Source organism: Mixophyes fleayi, chromosome 11 (genome assembly GCF_038048845.1).
Source record: "Mixophyes fleayi isolate aMixFle1 chromosome 11, aMixFle1.hap1, whole genome shotgun sequence".
Classification (NCBI taxonomy): Eukaryota; Metazoa; Chordata; class Amphibia; order Anura; family Limnodynastidae; genus Mixophyes; species Mixophyes fleayi.
The window spans coordinates 34,922,477-34,938,641 of record NC_134412.1 but is presented as its reverse complement, the minus strand read 5'-3'; the positions used below and the strand labels follow the sequence as shown (position 1 = coordinate 34,938,641).

General features: G+C 42.4%; 1 protein-coding gene across 1 annotated transcript in view; it reads right to left on the bottom strand.

Moving 5' to 3' along the window:
- Window positions 1-286: 286 nt before the first annotated feature.
- Window positions 287-16,165, bottom strand: part of CACNG6 (calcium voltage-gated channel auxiliary subunit gamma 6) — a 99,839-nt gene continuing 83,960 nt past the window's right edge. The window contains exons 2-4 of the mRNA XM_075189846.1: window positions 11,374-11,448; window positions 5,048-5,185; window positions 287-2,489 (exon numbers count right to left, since the gene is read on the bottom strand). Of these exons, the coding sequence (XP_075045947.1) occupies window positions 2,263-2,489; window positions 5,048-5,185; window positions 11,374-11,448 (440 nt within the window). The 3' untranslated portion in view covers window positions 287-2,262. The remainder of the gene's footprint in view (window positions 2,490-5,047; window positions 5,186-11,373; window positions 11,449-16,165) is intronic.

Below are 16,165 nucleotides of genomic sequence, written 5' to 3'. Positions count from 1 at the left end.
TTGCTTTGCTCCTAACTCAAAATCAGGCGCTAAGAGATCATCTTCATGTCCACTGGGCATGCCATCCAGGAGCACTGGTGCACAACCATGGCATTCTACCATGTGCATCAAGTGTGCTTTGTATCTGACCTCCAGAGACATCTACATGCGTACATATAGCATACATACTGTACTGAAATATTTGGCAGAGAAAACTAATACTTATAGACAAATAATCGCTTTAAAGTCACATTTATTGTGACAGCTTAAATATCTGCATATTTAGGACAAAATCGATTCTTGCAAGTAATTTCTTATTGGAAGTCTGTTTCCAATTGTATTTATTTATCTTTACAGTGGTTTTACAGTTAAATTGCAAACGTATGGCAGCTTTACCCTTTATACCAAACAACATAAACATTGAAGAATAGTTGATCCTATTTTAAGTCCATGTTGTCTCTCAACAGTAGAAGTGTAATGCTGCAGAATGTTGGACCCCCACTTTGCAGTGTTTACTGTGCAGGCTTCAAGTGAGTTACAGAGTTCGGCTCCTCTGTCAGTGCATCTTTCCCCAAATCCTTGTTACAACTCCTCTCATTATTAAACAGCAATGAACGGTCTGTGCTTTCAGAATCTTGGTGACTCTTACTCTAAAGTTTAGGAAACTGGACATTCAAAGGGAAAAAATGTTCATGTAAACTGAACTGGTTTCACAGTCATTAATGAAAGAACTAAAAGAGATAAATGAATGGTGGTAAGGAGTTATTTTTAAGCTACAACAGTGTAAGCTATCCATGGGCTTGTGTACTGCCAGCAGCTCTTAGCATTAGCATACATGGAGCAAGGGGCCCTTCCTCTATAGTTAAGGATTCTGATATACTTAAAGCATACTTGCCAACTCCCGGAAACTTGCTTCCGGGAGTTGGGGGCGTGACTGGAGGGCGGGGCAAGGCCAATCGCGTCATTTTGGCCCTGCCCCCCGCGGAAATGTGCTGTACATTGCAGGGGGTGGGGCCAAAATGACACGATTGGCCTCCCACACCCCCTCCCGCCCTCCAAAATGGCGTGATTCACAGAGAATCGCATCAAATGACGCGATTCTCGGTGAAATCTTGGATCCGGGAGAAATGCCAGCTCCCCCAGGAGACTGACCAGAATTTCGTGAGTCTCCCGGACTTTCCGGGAGAGTTGGCAAATATGACTTAAAGCTGCACTACGACCTAGTTAAAGGCAATAGTGTAGGTTTACCATAAGCCAGAACTCAAGAGACTGATCCATGCAGCCGCTTTCCCAGGGCTCCTCAATTCCTCTTATGGCATGGGGAGGTGATTGGATAGACTAATTAGTAGCCAAAATCAAGATATTGTGGCTTGTGATTGTTCTTCCTGCTCACACTTCCTCTCCTCTGCTATCTAAAGGTGATTAACAGAATTTATTTATAATACAGAACTGGCAAAGCCTCAGGGAAAATGACATGTAGCAGCCCCAGGGTTCTGACTGGGGAGGGGGACTGCACGGCCATTTTTGTACTAGGTGGTAGTGCAGTGTTAAAATGTTTGTTAAACTATGGTTAGTGTTAGAAAACGCTGACTGAATGAAGCCACGGGTGAATTAGGACAGTCTACATTTAAAAGCACAAACATCATGGTATGAGTAACTGTTACAGCCAAGTTTAAAATTCTTTCATACTGATATCATGGAAAGTGTATAAGCCATTGAGACCTGGATGTACAAAACAAGTATTTGTAAATCCCATTGGCTCATAAAATACATTGCAAAGAGCATCCTTGGTCATATTTCCAAAATGGATATACAAAATATTTGCGATTTGAAAATTGCAATGAACGGCTTACATGTTAGTACAGTTCAATACAAACACTCACCAGAATAAAAATAACCTTTAATAGTACAATATAATATAACACCAAAAAAAATGAATATTGTTTCTATACAATAACCCTCCCCCAACCCCAAATAAAATACATTGATAGGGTTCTGGACACTATAAAGCTTATTTACAAAAGGGGAAAATGAACCGTCCAGTCCGAAATAGGAAACAAATAGTTTGTCCTTCTGCTGAAGCCTCTTCCTTTGCAATTGCCACAACTCCTACAGTCTGAATGATGACTGTTACTCTGAATCAGGTGCATAAAATACAATGACGTAAACAAAAAACTGTCCTCATCTTGCAAAGGACTTTAGTGTTGGGGATCTGGCCACTATTGATCGTTCTCTAGCTATCATGCTAGAAAATTTGGCAGTAACGATCTCGATTTTATTTTCTTATGAACTGCTTCCTTTCTTCATGCAGTATTCCCAAGGTTTTTTGGGCAAAGATGGCAAAACCAGGAGCAAACAACATATTCCTCCAAATATCAAGATGGCTCCCGCTGCTACTGCACATGCTACAGACCACGAGTATTCATATTCTAGTTGTACGTTCTGATTGCTTGCCATAAGCCAGCCAACAGCCTGACGAAATATCATCATAGTGATCAGGACAAACACACCTGAAGAACGAGAAAAGTCACAACAAGATTTAGCCGAACATACATTTCCTTCACATTTCACATATCTAGTACAGATTTTTCAGAGCAGAACTGGTAAATTGAACCTTGCCTCATTCCCACCCTTTAATTGTGTTAGCCTGAATGCAATGAAAAACCGAGTCCCTACTAAAACACAGTATTACATTTTTAATCCAGTTTTTCGATATTTACACAACACAGAGAACAAGAACAATGAGTTAAAAAAAAAAAAATTTCTTGGGAGCAAAAATTCCCAGGGAATAGAGACTGTACTTGGCAATCAGGAGCAGTTGGCAACCATGGTTTAAAATTCATCGTTGACACATTGTAAGCATCCATGTTTTATGACAGGTTAATGCATAACATATATATCACCCTCAACAGGTCTGAATTCCACTGCACATATGGCTGCTCCTCCATCCTCTGCAGCATATAGAGGGTGGAGTTCTAGCGTGTCAATACCTCTTGTTTTCGATCATGACAGTGCATTTTAATTATTTTTGGATTTGCCCCCAACACTGAATGTAGTTAAATATCTGATACGCATCTATCTGGACTGCGTAGTGGAGTGGCCCCGGTACCTAATTTGGTACCGGGGCCACAATATATCACCCTCAACAGGTCTGAATTCCACTGCACAGATGGCGGACACCGGATGGACGTCTAAAACCAACATAGATGTTAAGACCGCAGTTCCTCTTTTTTGGGACTGCACAAACAATTAACGTAGTAATATAAATGGAAGTTACTAATTTTTTGAACTACAGGAAGAAAGAACGTAGTAATAAAAATGGCAGTTACTCTTTTTTGGAATTACAGAAAGAAAGAACGTAGTAATAAAAATGGCAGTTCCTCTTTTTTGTAACTACAAAAACAAAGAACGTAGTAATATAAATGGAAGTTTATTATTTTTTGGAACTACTGAAATAAATAAAGTATTAATAGAATCGGCAGTTACTCCTTTTTTGAACTACAGAAAGAATGAACGTAGTAAATGTAATATAGATTGCAGTACCTATTATCTGGAACTGCTTAAAAATTGAACGTATTAAATGTAATATAGATTGCAGTACCTATTCTCTGGAACTGCTTAAACAATGAACGTAGTAAATGTAATATAGATTGCAGTACCTATTCTTTAGAACTGCTTAAATATTATTTTTTTTTATTAATTTTGTATAATTTTTAAAATAATTTTTTTTAGTAATTTTTAAGACATTTAAATAATTATAACATTTGTATGGACTTAGCACAACAAAGCACAGGACTAAAGCACCACTGGACTCAGCAGGACAGACACTGGCCAAAGCACCACTGGACTCAGCAGGACAGAGCACAGGACAAAAGCACCACTGGACTCAGCAGGACAGAGCACAGGACAAAAGCACCACTGGACTCAGCAAGGACAGAGCACTGGACACAGGCATAAAGCACCACTGGACTCAGCAAGGACAGAGCACTGATCACGCAGGAGCACCACTACCCTACACACCCTCCCTCTTCCCTGATGTCAGGCGAAATGAAGATGGCGGCCGAAGGTGAGTATTTATGACATCCGAGTATCGCGAGATCCGACGCGAGACTTGGATGTCATAGCCTCGTTTCGGATTCCTTTGGCGGCCGGAAGTACCCGAACAGTGCTCGGATCCCGTCGGATCCGCACTGTTCAGGTGGACTCGGATAAGCGGAATCCGAGCTCGCTCATCCTTAGGTAAAACCTGTCATTTTATAACTTTCATTACATTACCTAGCAGATTATATAATATTTGTATGGTACATAAGTAACTGTGGTATATTACCATAATTATATTGTTATAGTTTTTGAGTTGTAATGCCATTTTTCAATATACTTTTTGAAATTTTGCCAGAAATAATAATAATCTATGGGAGTAAGTCAAATAGGTGTGAGAATGTGACCAGAAGATTCATCATTCAACATGTATGCTATGCCCGGACCTGGAGCCAGAATGTGCAGAAGAACGGTAGCTGGTATGGCCACACAACCAGACTTTATACCTTTTTACTTCAGTACAGCCCTCACTGTCATAAACAGACACAACAATTTTCTGATACACTTCTATCGTATCTTTGACACCATGCAGGACATCTGGTCCAGAGGAATCTTCTGTCAACATGAGTGAAGTTATGGGATTTCATCTATATATAAAAATTGCTATGTAAATGTATCCCAAGCCAGAATTAAATGTTTTCATTAATTTCTATGTAGGGTGTTCGTGTTGTATCTACTGAAATGGCTAGACACTGGTACCTGATGTCCAAGATATTTCTTCTAATACTAGATACCATCAATTGTGCCTCCCTTCTAACAAGATTTGAGCACAAACATACTGCTTAGGGGGAGACATACTCTCCCATTAGCAACACTAATAAAATATATCTAAATATATTTTTATATTACAAATTGAGCATTTTTTATTTCAAATTAGATAGTAATTCTCCTTTAATTGTACCTAGGTTATTGCAAGGTTAATCTGTTTTTAGCCATTTTAATATAAATGAATAAAATATTATTTCCTTACCAGAGAGAATGAAAAAGAACGATGCAGGCTTCAGGAGAAACTCAACACCTTTGCTCAGGACCATAGTAATACAGATTGATCCCATTACCATAAGAGTTATACTCAATAGAGATAGAACAGCTGCAGTAATATTTAGATCTGTGGAAGAAAAATATTTAAATACCACACAAGAAAATGAATAACGTTTTATATAATTACTATGACATATAATGAATGGGAGAGCTGAACTACATATACACACATATTAAAGTGTACTTCCCTAAAATAATATAACATTATCTCAAATAATGGTACACAAATTAATGCATATTATAGCCATCAGGTTCTGCAGGCCCAGAGTACCTATAGCCAAAAAAACAATAAAATATATGAATTAATTTCTTCTATCAAACCCAAATTACAATTTCTCAGGCAAACAAAAAGCTCTCGCCTACACGGGGGAAACATTATTACTTTAGAAAATACATGGTAGTGCTGTATAGCATTTTATTTTCATGATAGATAGATAGATATATTGTGACAGAAGCACTGGAAAAGTTATTAAAGGCAGATATACAGTATACGTCCCAGGTTTCTGTCTTGTGTGTTTTAAAACACCAGGGAGTTAATTTGTGTTTAGAAAAGAGCTTCACATAGAGTGTTTTCAGCTGTAGAAAATGCCCTTGTAAAGGTCCCTGGGGTTATGAATGGAGAGAGAAGGGCAGGCTCCATTCATCAAACCCATTCCAGGGCTTCCAACCTACCAGACACTCTGCTGGTAGGCTGGAAATCAGAAGTTGCACCTGTGGGGTGGTGGTAAAAAGCTTCTAGGCAGTTCCCTCAGGCTCTCACTACCTGGGGAGCGGGTCAGATGCCTGCTGAGAGACACTGCAATTTATTACCAAGTTATATTAGTCAGAAACCAGACAGGCTAGGACTTTTGTTTATGTTTTGTTTATTTTTGGGAGCTGCTAAATAAAACCAGCTGCGGTTACTTGGAACCACGGCACTGGACTGGTGTGATGTACTTGGCTGGTGTATGCGAAGTGCAGCCGTCTACCCCAGCAGACGGTAACCCTAACCTGATCTTCGACAATATCTATACACACACACATACACAGACACACAACACACAGTTTTTCCTGTAAGACCATGTGCTCCTCACACATTCATACATAAATACATTTAGCAGTTAAATTAGGTAAAATAATATTAAGACATTTCAAAGTCCAGAGATGGGAAGAAAGTTACAATAATAAATGTGTATAAATATAGTTGATTTGCATTATAAAAAGAAGTACAGTATGAAGGCATTTGGTTCCATAAGCAGTGGCATAGAGTTGCATAAGAGGGCTAACATCCCACCATCTTCTGTCTTTTGGGTGATCACTATTTGCAAAGGAAACTATATAAATATTGCACCAAGAGAGCATATATTAAAAAATTATGTTAATTTAAATATAAAAAAAATATTAGCCCAAGTTAGGGCTTAAGGGGTCACCTAGACAAAATGTAAGTCTTTATTTTATTGACCTTAGTGGAATCCAAAAATTGATAAACACATTAGGGTAACACACTCAGCCTTCTTTTTTTTAAATCTTCCTGTTTGCTTTAAGTTCCTGAAAGTCATGAGTAAATGCAGCTTTCGGTACTACATGTACTGAAGCAGCTTGTACGTGAAAACTGGGAATGTTTTAGGATAGATGAGCATATAGGACCTCAGAGTCAGACGCAAAGTCCGTTTTAGGTGCAAAGACCAAAAAAACCACTATCATGCGTGTGCAGCAAGCACCATATCCGCCTGCATTTTGGACGCCATTAACACTTGCGACAGCTTGCGGCTTGCTATGAGGAAAAGGGCGGAACGCGGAATTGTGAAGGTATGACCCTGTAAGTAAATCCTAGATGCAGTAAGGCGCTGACGCATCACACGTCAAAAAAAGGGCTAAAACTGTGCGGCAGGAATTAGGTGGCGCAATAGTTAGCTAGCTGCACGAAATACTCGTAGCTCGGTAGGGTATTACTGAGTGGGACGCAACTGGGGTTGCATGCTACTCGTAATACCTTACCAAGCTCTCGCACACTCCCACTCCTACACATCTTAGACGCACATTACGTCCGATTATAAATGAGGTCCATAACGTATTGACAATTTCAGCATGGACTATTTTCAGCACCAATCACCCAGGAATCAAAACCTTTTTATAACTAGACAGAAGAAGACAAAAGAAAAAAAAAATGTTGTTTTTAGGATGTCAGTTTAAAATAGGGATCTATTGATTTTCTTTTTATATTTGTTTTTGTTGTTCTAACCCACCATGTTAATGCCAAATGCACAACAATGTAATGTCAAATGCCTGAACAGCGACAGAGCAGTAAAAACTGAATTATGCTTCATTTTGTGTGTGAAAGATATTCCCACTAATCTGAATTCTAACTAAATAAACAATCCAAGTTGAAATTTTCTAATAATGTTATCTGGGACTGAGCAGGAAAAACTAAGATTTATTGAAGACTATTTTGGCATAACAGTCGTTAGTGGTCTACACAAAACTCGTACGTCCAAAATCTTCTAACTTCTTGGTCATGCCACATAACACCCACCCTTCACTGCCTGAAATATTTGCCTGCCAGAGATTCTAAATAAAATATAAGATTCTGCATAACCGAGGGCCCGACTACCTGAAAGTACTGTTGGTCCTTTACACCCAAACCCGTGGTCTCCGATCAGTTTCAGCCCATACTGTATTCATTTCTTTGCACTCGAGCATTCTGTCACGGTGTTCTCTCTCTCCCCCCCTCCCTCTCTCTTTATGGAACTCCCTCCCCAATACAGTTCAAGAGGTCTTCTCTGAAATTGTTTAAAGAAACAGACTGAACATGTACGCTACAACACAGGAATTTAGTTAATATACACACATTTATGCTTTCTTTATCTCTAAAATACAAGATTGTACAGAACACAAGATATTCTACAAAGGTGGTAATAAAATACATGTACTGTCTACTTGAAGATGATTAGACTCTTCTTGGTCATAGTTTCTAGATGTGAATCTCTAAGGTTGGAAACTTTATGACCATGGAAAAGATATTGCATACGTTTTCTAGTAGACTGGACAACTATTATAATATGTGGTTAGATATGGGCCATGACATGAATGTAGTGTCTTAAATTCTCATATTTAGAAATCACATGAATCTCTTGTATTAAAAACTAAGTTCTCTTTCTACCATTCTTTTCTGGCATCACTCAACATTATTGTTTATTTAAGGCAGCGATAGGCAACTTTTGGAAGCCAATTTCATATTGAGGGGTGTTCCATTGAATTCATGCTCTCCTAGCAGACAGAAAATTGATCATTCATAACTTTACCATTTTCTGTTGTTTATTCATTTTTATTTTACAATAAACTATTGTTTTATATCTTTGTATATCATTTTGTTAATTGTTTTTTATCTTAAGTGCTGTGGATTTATTTTCCATATTAAATTACACTTAATAAGTTCATGTTTCTGTGTTCTTACAAATTCACATATCAGACTAAGCTTGGTATTAGAACATTATATAGCTGAAACAGAGAAGGTCATTTGGTGTATGGTAGCTCTGGCTTAGGGGAGATCATATGTTTTATGATAACTCTGATTAAAGTAAGTTGTGAGAGATTAGTTTATACGAAGGGAGAACCGAAAGCTTCCTGAGTAAGACTGTCAGCTCTTTAAAAAAAACTTTGGTAGCAGCATAATTGGTAAGGCAAAAGTTATTGTGTGGTATCCCACACACTAACATTTGCAGGGAGAGTTTTTAAAAGAGACCAGGTGGTTGTTTTTGATTAACCCTTTGTCATACACACGTCATACAGGCTCATGATAGACTGATCATTTTAAAGGAACTCACACAGTCTTTGATCACCTGCACAACCGAAGGAATGCTTGTATAGCGAATTCTAAATGCTTTAGCAATAACTGTCTGCATCATTGCTGTATGGTGATATCAGAACACAAGCATAATATGCTGAAGCTACAAGATTGAGGAAGGCATTTTGTAACTCTATTGAATGTGCTGTGTGCACTCCTTTTGCCAGTGCATAGGACTAATGACCAAGGCTAAAAAAAATCTCATTTGCCCAGGAGAGCTACAGGTGAGCCCCTTGCAGTCAACATGCATGTCCATGGTCAACTGTTTCTCATCACCGCTCTATGGTGATAATACTTTATTTATTTTCCTCTACTATTTCAATGTGGTTTAACTGTTCACAACAAAAAGTACTTATGTAGTTCCCAACTGTACAATTAATATTTCTATCATGGAGCTCAAGAATATGTAGATAAATGTTCTATCAAAATGGTGGCAGAGCATTCCTCTGTTCCCCAGAAGCACAAAACATAGAGGAGGTAATTTATGAAGGATAAAATGTCCATAGCACAAATACATCTGTGGATCAACTCAATTTGTGCAAATACGGCTAGATTTCCACTGGGGTGCATAGATTCATGAAGCAAATGGGCTGCATTTGCAGAGGAGCAGACGTTTACACAAGCAAAAGAGAGGCGTTGGATGTAGTGACGGAGGTCTAAATAAGGTATGCAACCTACTACTGAAGAAACTACCTACTGGTAAAAAATGCATCAGGACACAGAGTAGATAAGATACGAGCATTGGCTAACGCTCTGATATCTGTCAATGTGACAGGCTGGTGTGTTGGAGAGTGCTGAGGTCATATCTTTAAGTACAGAAGAAGCGTACCATTACACATTGTTATGAGGAGCAAAGCAGAATTTTTTTTTTTTTTGCAGAGGGTACATTTTAAGGGGTATTTCTTGCTGTGCCCGAACATTCTCCTTCTGCCAAATAACTTTAATTATGCACTCAGAGCTGTAAGAGAATAGGTCTCACCACATACTTTGAATGAGTATACAATGTACTGTCATAAAATAAATAATTTTTAAGAAACTGGCAGTGTGCCTCCCAGCCCTTAACCAGCCCCAACTTTATTATTATTTTATTGTTTTTACTTTTGGAAAAATTAGCTGAATCTCACAGATACCACTACAGGGGCCCCAATCTTAATAATTACCCCAATCCCTGCAGCTCAGGGTTATAGAAGGGTGGGAAGAGCGGCCCTCTCTTGCCCACCCTAGAGTCACCAGCCCTGGTCATACCAAACTGGGGCTGGTATGAGTGATAGTAGTGGATCCCTACACTTGTGATCTCTCCTTTGTAATGGAAACTAGCCCAAGCTGGTTGTGGATTGGGAATAGGGAGCATGATAAATATTTATTTTTTATTTATTTATATTACACAGGGCATTGTACATCATTTTAATTACAGTTGGCGAATACACCTGCAATTACACTTCTCCGCCAAACTGATCCCATTAAAATTAAGTGTTCCACAGAGAAGCGCATTTCTAAGTGCACTCCAAGCAATTCAAAAATAAAGCGTCACACACACAAAAGTTATACATCTATTAAATACCATCCGATCTGATGTTACATCACATTCATGAAGAGCCACACAACACATCCAAAAACTTAATTGTGGGTGACAGGTTCAATAAGTTGCACATAAATTCCTATCCAGACAAGGCTGGAAACCAGCACTCCGTATAAAAATAAACTTTATTGTTACTTTTAAAGTCCATTATGAAACTGTTCCATTATACCATCCATAGCAGCAAGTCAAAAAAGACAGATAATTATTTTCCAATATACTCATCTTGTGCTGGCACTGATGGAATAAAGCTCATGATAGTGTATATCATAAAATACCCAACGGCCGTTTCGGTGCTCCTGTGGCACATTTATCAAAAGGCTGCTATGATATCATATCATAAACTAGTCAATGGTCAACTTGTTCAGCATTGGTTTCACTGCATAATGAACAACTCAGGCTTACATATTTTGCACTACTCCCACAGCCCGAGTTTGAAGGACAGGTGACACTCCCACCTGGTCTTTATAGAGGAGCTCTCTTCAAGTGCTCTGCTTGATTAGTCGCACTGCAGACACAGCTACTGTTAGGTGTGGAAAGAAACCTCTAAACTACTTAAAAATATGTAAGTTAAATCACACTCTATGCTGTTATTTTGTCACACATATATCCTCCACCTGTGTATCTTTAAACTGGGTGCACTGTTGTACAAATGTGTAACTCTGTTTGCAGCCCTGCCTCTCTTAGGGGCCTGTGGCAAATCACTCCCTTTGCCACAATATATTCATGTATAGGGATGGTACAATGTGTGCATATTTATTTATATATATATATATATATATATATATATATATATATATATATATATAAATACATGTTTGATAACAAATGATCTTAAATGAAGAATGTAACTTACCTTTATGCGTGACCCGTTGAAATATAAGTGCATTTTCACCAGTAGTGAAGAACTTGAAATATGAACAATTGGAATCTATAAAAGAAAAGTTGCAGAACTAAATATCGGGTGCAAAACACAGCAATAGACAATTTGTGAATAATAATTTGTGGATTTTAGTGCTTATGGTTTCGTACAACATTCAGTATCCTGAATGTCACTACCCCAGCACATGGATACTATAATTTACAATTTTTTCTTAAAGTAGACCTCTCACATAAACACAAACTATACATTAAAGAAACACATATCTTACATTCACTGTGTGTTACAATAGTAAAATGTCTTCTTCATTGTCATTTTACATGCTTGCATGAAATCAGTTTTCATTTCTGCTTGTATGGAGAATTATAAGCGTGATCATCCCATGTACTGGCAGGAGCATGCTAACAGTGCACCCAATAAACTACTTGCAACATCATTATTATTATTATTATTATTATTTATTTATAGGGCGCCACTAGGTATCCGTAGCGCCGTACAGGGACAGACAGAAATACAGTACAGGGTGAGACATCACGGAACAGTTAACAAAAAGCACAGTAACTCAGAAGCTCAAAGTACAGCTAGATGACAGGCGAGAGCCCCAGCGGGGTAGCTAGAGGGGTAGAAGGGCCTCACAGAAGAGACAAGGAGCTGGAGAGCAGAGTTAAGGTGGTGGAGAACAGGAGGAGAGGAGGCCCTGCTCGGAGGAGCGTACAATCTAAGGGGAGGGTAGGACGGACAGAGACGCAAGGGTAGGAGGAGGAGAGGGGGAGAGTGGAGGCAAAGACGGAGGGGAGGGGGGGAGAGGAGAGCGACGAGGAGGAAGGTAGGTGGGAGACAGGAAGGAGGGCAGTTAAGTGGGGGACTGGAAGGCTATAAGGAAGAGGTGGGTTTTTAAGGCCCGTTTGAAGCTGGACAAGTTGGGTGAAGTTCTGATGGAGCGGGGGAGCTGGTTCCAGTGGAGTGGGGCAGCACGGGAGAAGTCTTGGATGCGAGCGTGGGAGGAGGTGACCAGGGGGGAAGAGAGGCGACGGTCATTGGCCGAACGCAGAGGGCGGGATGGAGCATGGATGGAGATGAGGCTGGAGATGTAGGGAGCGGTGGAGTTGGAGAGGGCCTTGAAGGTAAGTGTAAGGAGCTTGAACACGATTCTGTAGGGGAAGGGGAGCCAGTGAAGGGATTGGTAGAGGGGGGAGACAGAGGAGGAGCGGCGAGAAAGGAAAATAAGCCGAGCGGCAGCATTGAGAACGGAGCGAAGGGGGGCGAGATGAGAGCGGGGGATTCCAGTAAGGAGGAGGTTGCAGTAGTCTAAGCGGGAGATGATAAGAGAGTGGACAAGAGCTTTAGTGGCGTCTTGGGAAAGGAAGGGCCGAATGCGCGCGATGTTGCGCAGCTGGAAGCGGCAAGATTTAGCAAGTGAGAGAATGTGAGGGGCAAAGGAGAGAGAGGAGTCGAGGATGACACCGAGGCAGCGAATTTGAGGAACAGGGGAAAGAGAGGAGTTGAGTACAGTGATAGAGAGGTCTGAAGGGCAGGGGGAATGAGCAGGAGGAAAGACAATTAGTTCGGTTTTCGCAAGATTAAGTTTGAGAAATTTAGAGGACATCCAGGAGGAGATGGCAGAGAGGCAGTCGGACACCCTGGAGAGGAGGGAGGGAGAGAGATCAGGAGAGGAAAGGTAGAGTTGGGTGTCATCCGCATAAAGGTGGTACTTGAGACCAAAGGAGCTGATGAGTTTGCCCAGGGAAGAGGTGTAAAGAGAGAACAGTAGGGGTCCGAGAACAGAGCCTTGGGGGACCCCTACTGGAAGGGAGGAGGGGGGGGGAGAGAGATCCAGAGGTGGTGACCGAGAAGGAACGGTCAGCAAGGTAAGAGGTGAACCAGGACAGGACGGAGCCAGAGAGGCCAAAGGATTGAAGGGTGTGGAGCAGGAGTGGGTGGTCAACGGTGTCAAAGGCCGCTGAGAGATCCAAGAGAATGAGAAGGGAGAAGTGGCCCCTGGCCTTAGCAGAAAGGAGATCATTGGAGACTGTGGCCAGGGCAGTTTCGGTGGAGTGGAGAGGGCGGAAGCCAGATTGGAGAGGGTCAAGGAGGGAGTGCTCAGAGAGGAAGGTGGAGAGGCGGCTGCAGACGAGTCTCTCAAGTATTTTGGAGGCAAAGGGGAGAAGAGAGATGGGGCGATAGTTGGAGAGAGAGGTGGGGTCAAGATTAGGTTTCTTGAGAATGGGGGAAACAAGAGCGTGTTTAAAGGAGGAGGGGAAGATACCGGTGGAGAGGGACAGATTGAAGAGGTGGGCGAGGTGGGAGCAGGTGGTGGGGGAGAGGGAGCGGAGGAGGTGGGAGGGGATGGGGTCAAGGGGACAGGTAGATGGGGGGGAGGATGAAATGAGAGAGTGGACTTCTTCGCCCGTAGTGGGGCGGAAGGAGAAGAGGGATTGGTGGCTGGGGGGAGAGGGAGGACGAGTGGGGGGGGCAGGCGGGGGAGGGGAGGAGGAGAATTCAAGTCGGATGGCCTCGATTTTAGAGGAGAAGAAGGAGGCAAAGTCAGCGGCGGTAAGGGAGGAGGGTAGAGGAGGGGGAGGGGGGGACAGGAGGGTGTTGAAGGTGGCGAAGAGGCGGCGGGGGTTGGAGGACTGGGAGGAGATGAGGGATTTAAAGAAAGATTGTTTGGCGAGAGAGAGGGCGGAGCTGTAGGAAGATAGGATGAACTTGAAATGGAGAAAATCAGCCAGGGAGCGGGATTTTCTCCAGTGTCGCTCGGCCGTTCGGGAGCATTTTTGGAGGAAGCGGGTGAATTTGGAGTGCCAGGGTTGGGGTTTGGAGCAACGGGGGTTGACAGAATGGGCCGGGGCGACGGCGTCGAGAGCAGAGGTGAGCGTAAGGTTGTAGAGGGAGACCGCCAGGTTGGGGCAGGCCTGGGAGGAAAGGGGAGAAAGGAGAGTATCGAGAGTAGAGGACAGAGTGGTAGGATCAAGAGCGTCAAGGTTGCGCCTGGATTGAGTAGGAATGGGCATGGGGAGGGGGGCAGGAGAGGAAGAGAGAGAGAAAGAGAGAAGATGGTGGTCGGAGAGAGGAAAGGGAGAGATGGAGAAGTCAGAGAGATTACAGAGGAAGGAGAAGACTAGGTCGAGGGAGTGACCAAGGCAGTGGGTAGAGGAAGAGGTCCATTGTGTGAGGCCAAGGGAGGAGGAGAGGGTGAGCAGTTTAATGGACGCAGGGTCAGTGGGGTTGTCGATAGGAAAGTTGAAGTCGCCAAGGATGATGGAGGGGAGGTCAGAGGAGAGGTGGTGAGGAAGCCAGGCGGCAAAGTTGTCAATGAAGAGGGAGGTGGGACCAGGGGGGCGGTAGATGACAGTGACGCGGAGGTGGATGGGGTAGAAGAGACGAATAGAGTGGGCTTCAAAGGAGGAGAAGGAAAGAGAGGGTTCAGGGGGGATGACACGAAAGGTACAGGCAGAGGAAAGGAGGAAACCCACACCACCGCCTTGACGGGCTCCGGGTCTGGCGGAGTGGGTGAAGGAGAGGCCACCATAGGAGAGAGCGGCGGGGGAGGCAGTGTCAGAGTCAGAGAGCCAGGTTTCAGTAATGGCAAGAAGGTTAAAAGAGTTGGACAAGAAGAGGTCATGGATAGCGGTGAGTTTGTTGCGGACGGATCTAGCATTCCAGAGGGCACAGGAGAGGGGGAAAGAGGGAAGAGGAGAGATGGGGATGAGGTTGGCAAGGTGGGCAGTGCGTTGGGGAGGGCGGGGGGAAGAGGGGGGGGTGGGGCGCCGGGAGAGAATGGGAATGGCGTGTGAACAAGGGGGCATAGTGAGGGGGGAGAGAGGCGGAGGGGGGCAGAGAGGAGCGAAGGACAAGGGGGATAAGAGAGCCAAGGAAGGAGGGTGGAAGGGAAGAGGAGGAGGGAAGGGGTCAGATGGGAAAAAGGGGGGGCAGCACGGAGAGAGGTAGCGGCGGAGGGGAGACAGAGAAGGGGCTAAGGGAGGGCGGAGCAGACAGTAGCAGAGAGAGACGGCGGCAGGTGACGGGGAAGACAAAGGGCACGAGGAGAGAGGGAGGGAGATGAGGTCAGTTAATGAGGCCTAAAGTGGCCTCAAGGAGAAAGGGGAATATGAGTGGCATAGTGGACAAGGCAGGAGGGCATGAGGAAGACAGTGGGAACTGGGGACAATGAGAACAGAAGATGACAGGAAAATAAAACTAGAGGCATTATACTGCAGTATGTCTCCAGCTTTCAAAACAGACTTCTGATTGGTTCTGAATGGTCACAAGGCTTGTGCTAGTTTTACTACCTATTTAAAATTACCTTAACTATCTGTTAATTCAGAACAATCAGTGCTCACACATCTCCTTAGTGAAACAATTGTATCTCAAAATGTTCTGTAGTTATATCATGTAAATTCATGAGAAAAACACATTTGATTCAAAGTGTCCAAACTTACATTTCATTTACACCGTGTGCATGTAAACTAAGGGTAAGTTTTTGCCTGAATGTTCCCTAAAATATTCATGGAGCACGTCAAGTAAATGCAATATCTGAGGCACTCATGAATATTGGTCAGCTAAGACAAAAGGGCTATTTGTAGGCAACAGATGCACTTTAACATATTTTTCTAAAAAGTGAAGGCCATTTACTAAGATTTGCACCATTGAGAACAAAATATAAAAAAACCAAACCAAGCGATTTTCTGGACAAATTCTTCTACAGTGTTTGTTACTTGATATAGACAGTCAAGTTTATAACCATTTTTCATGACAATCTGAACAG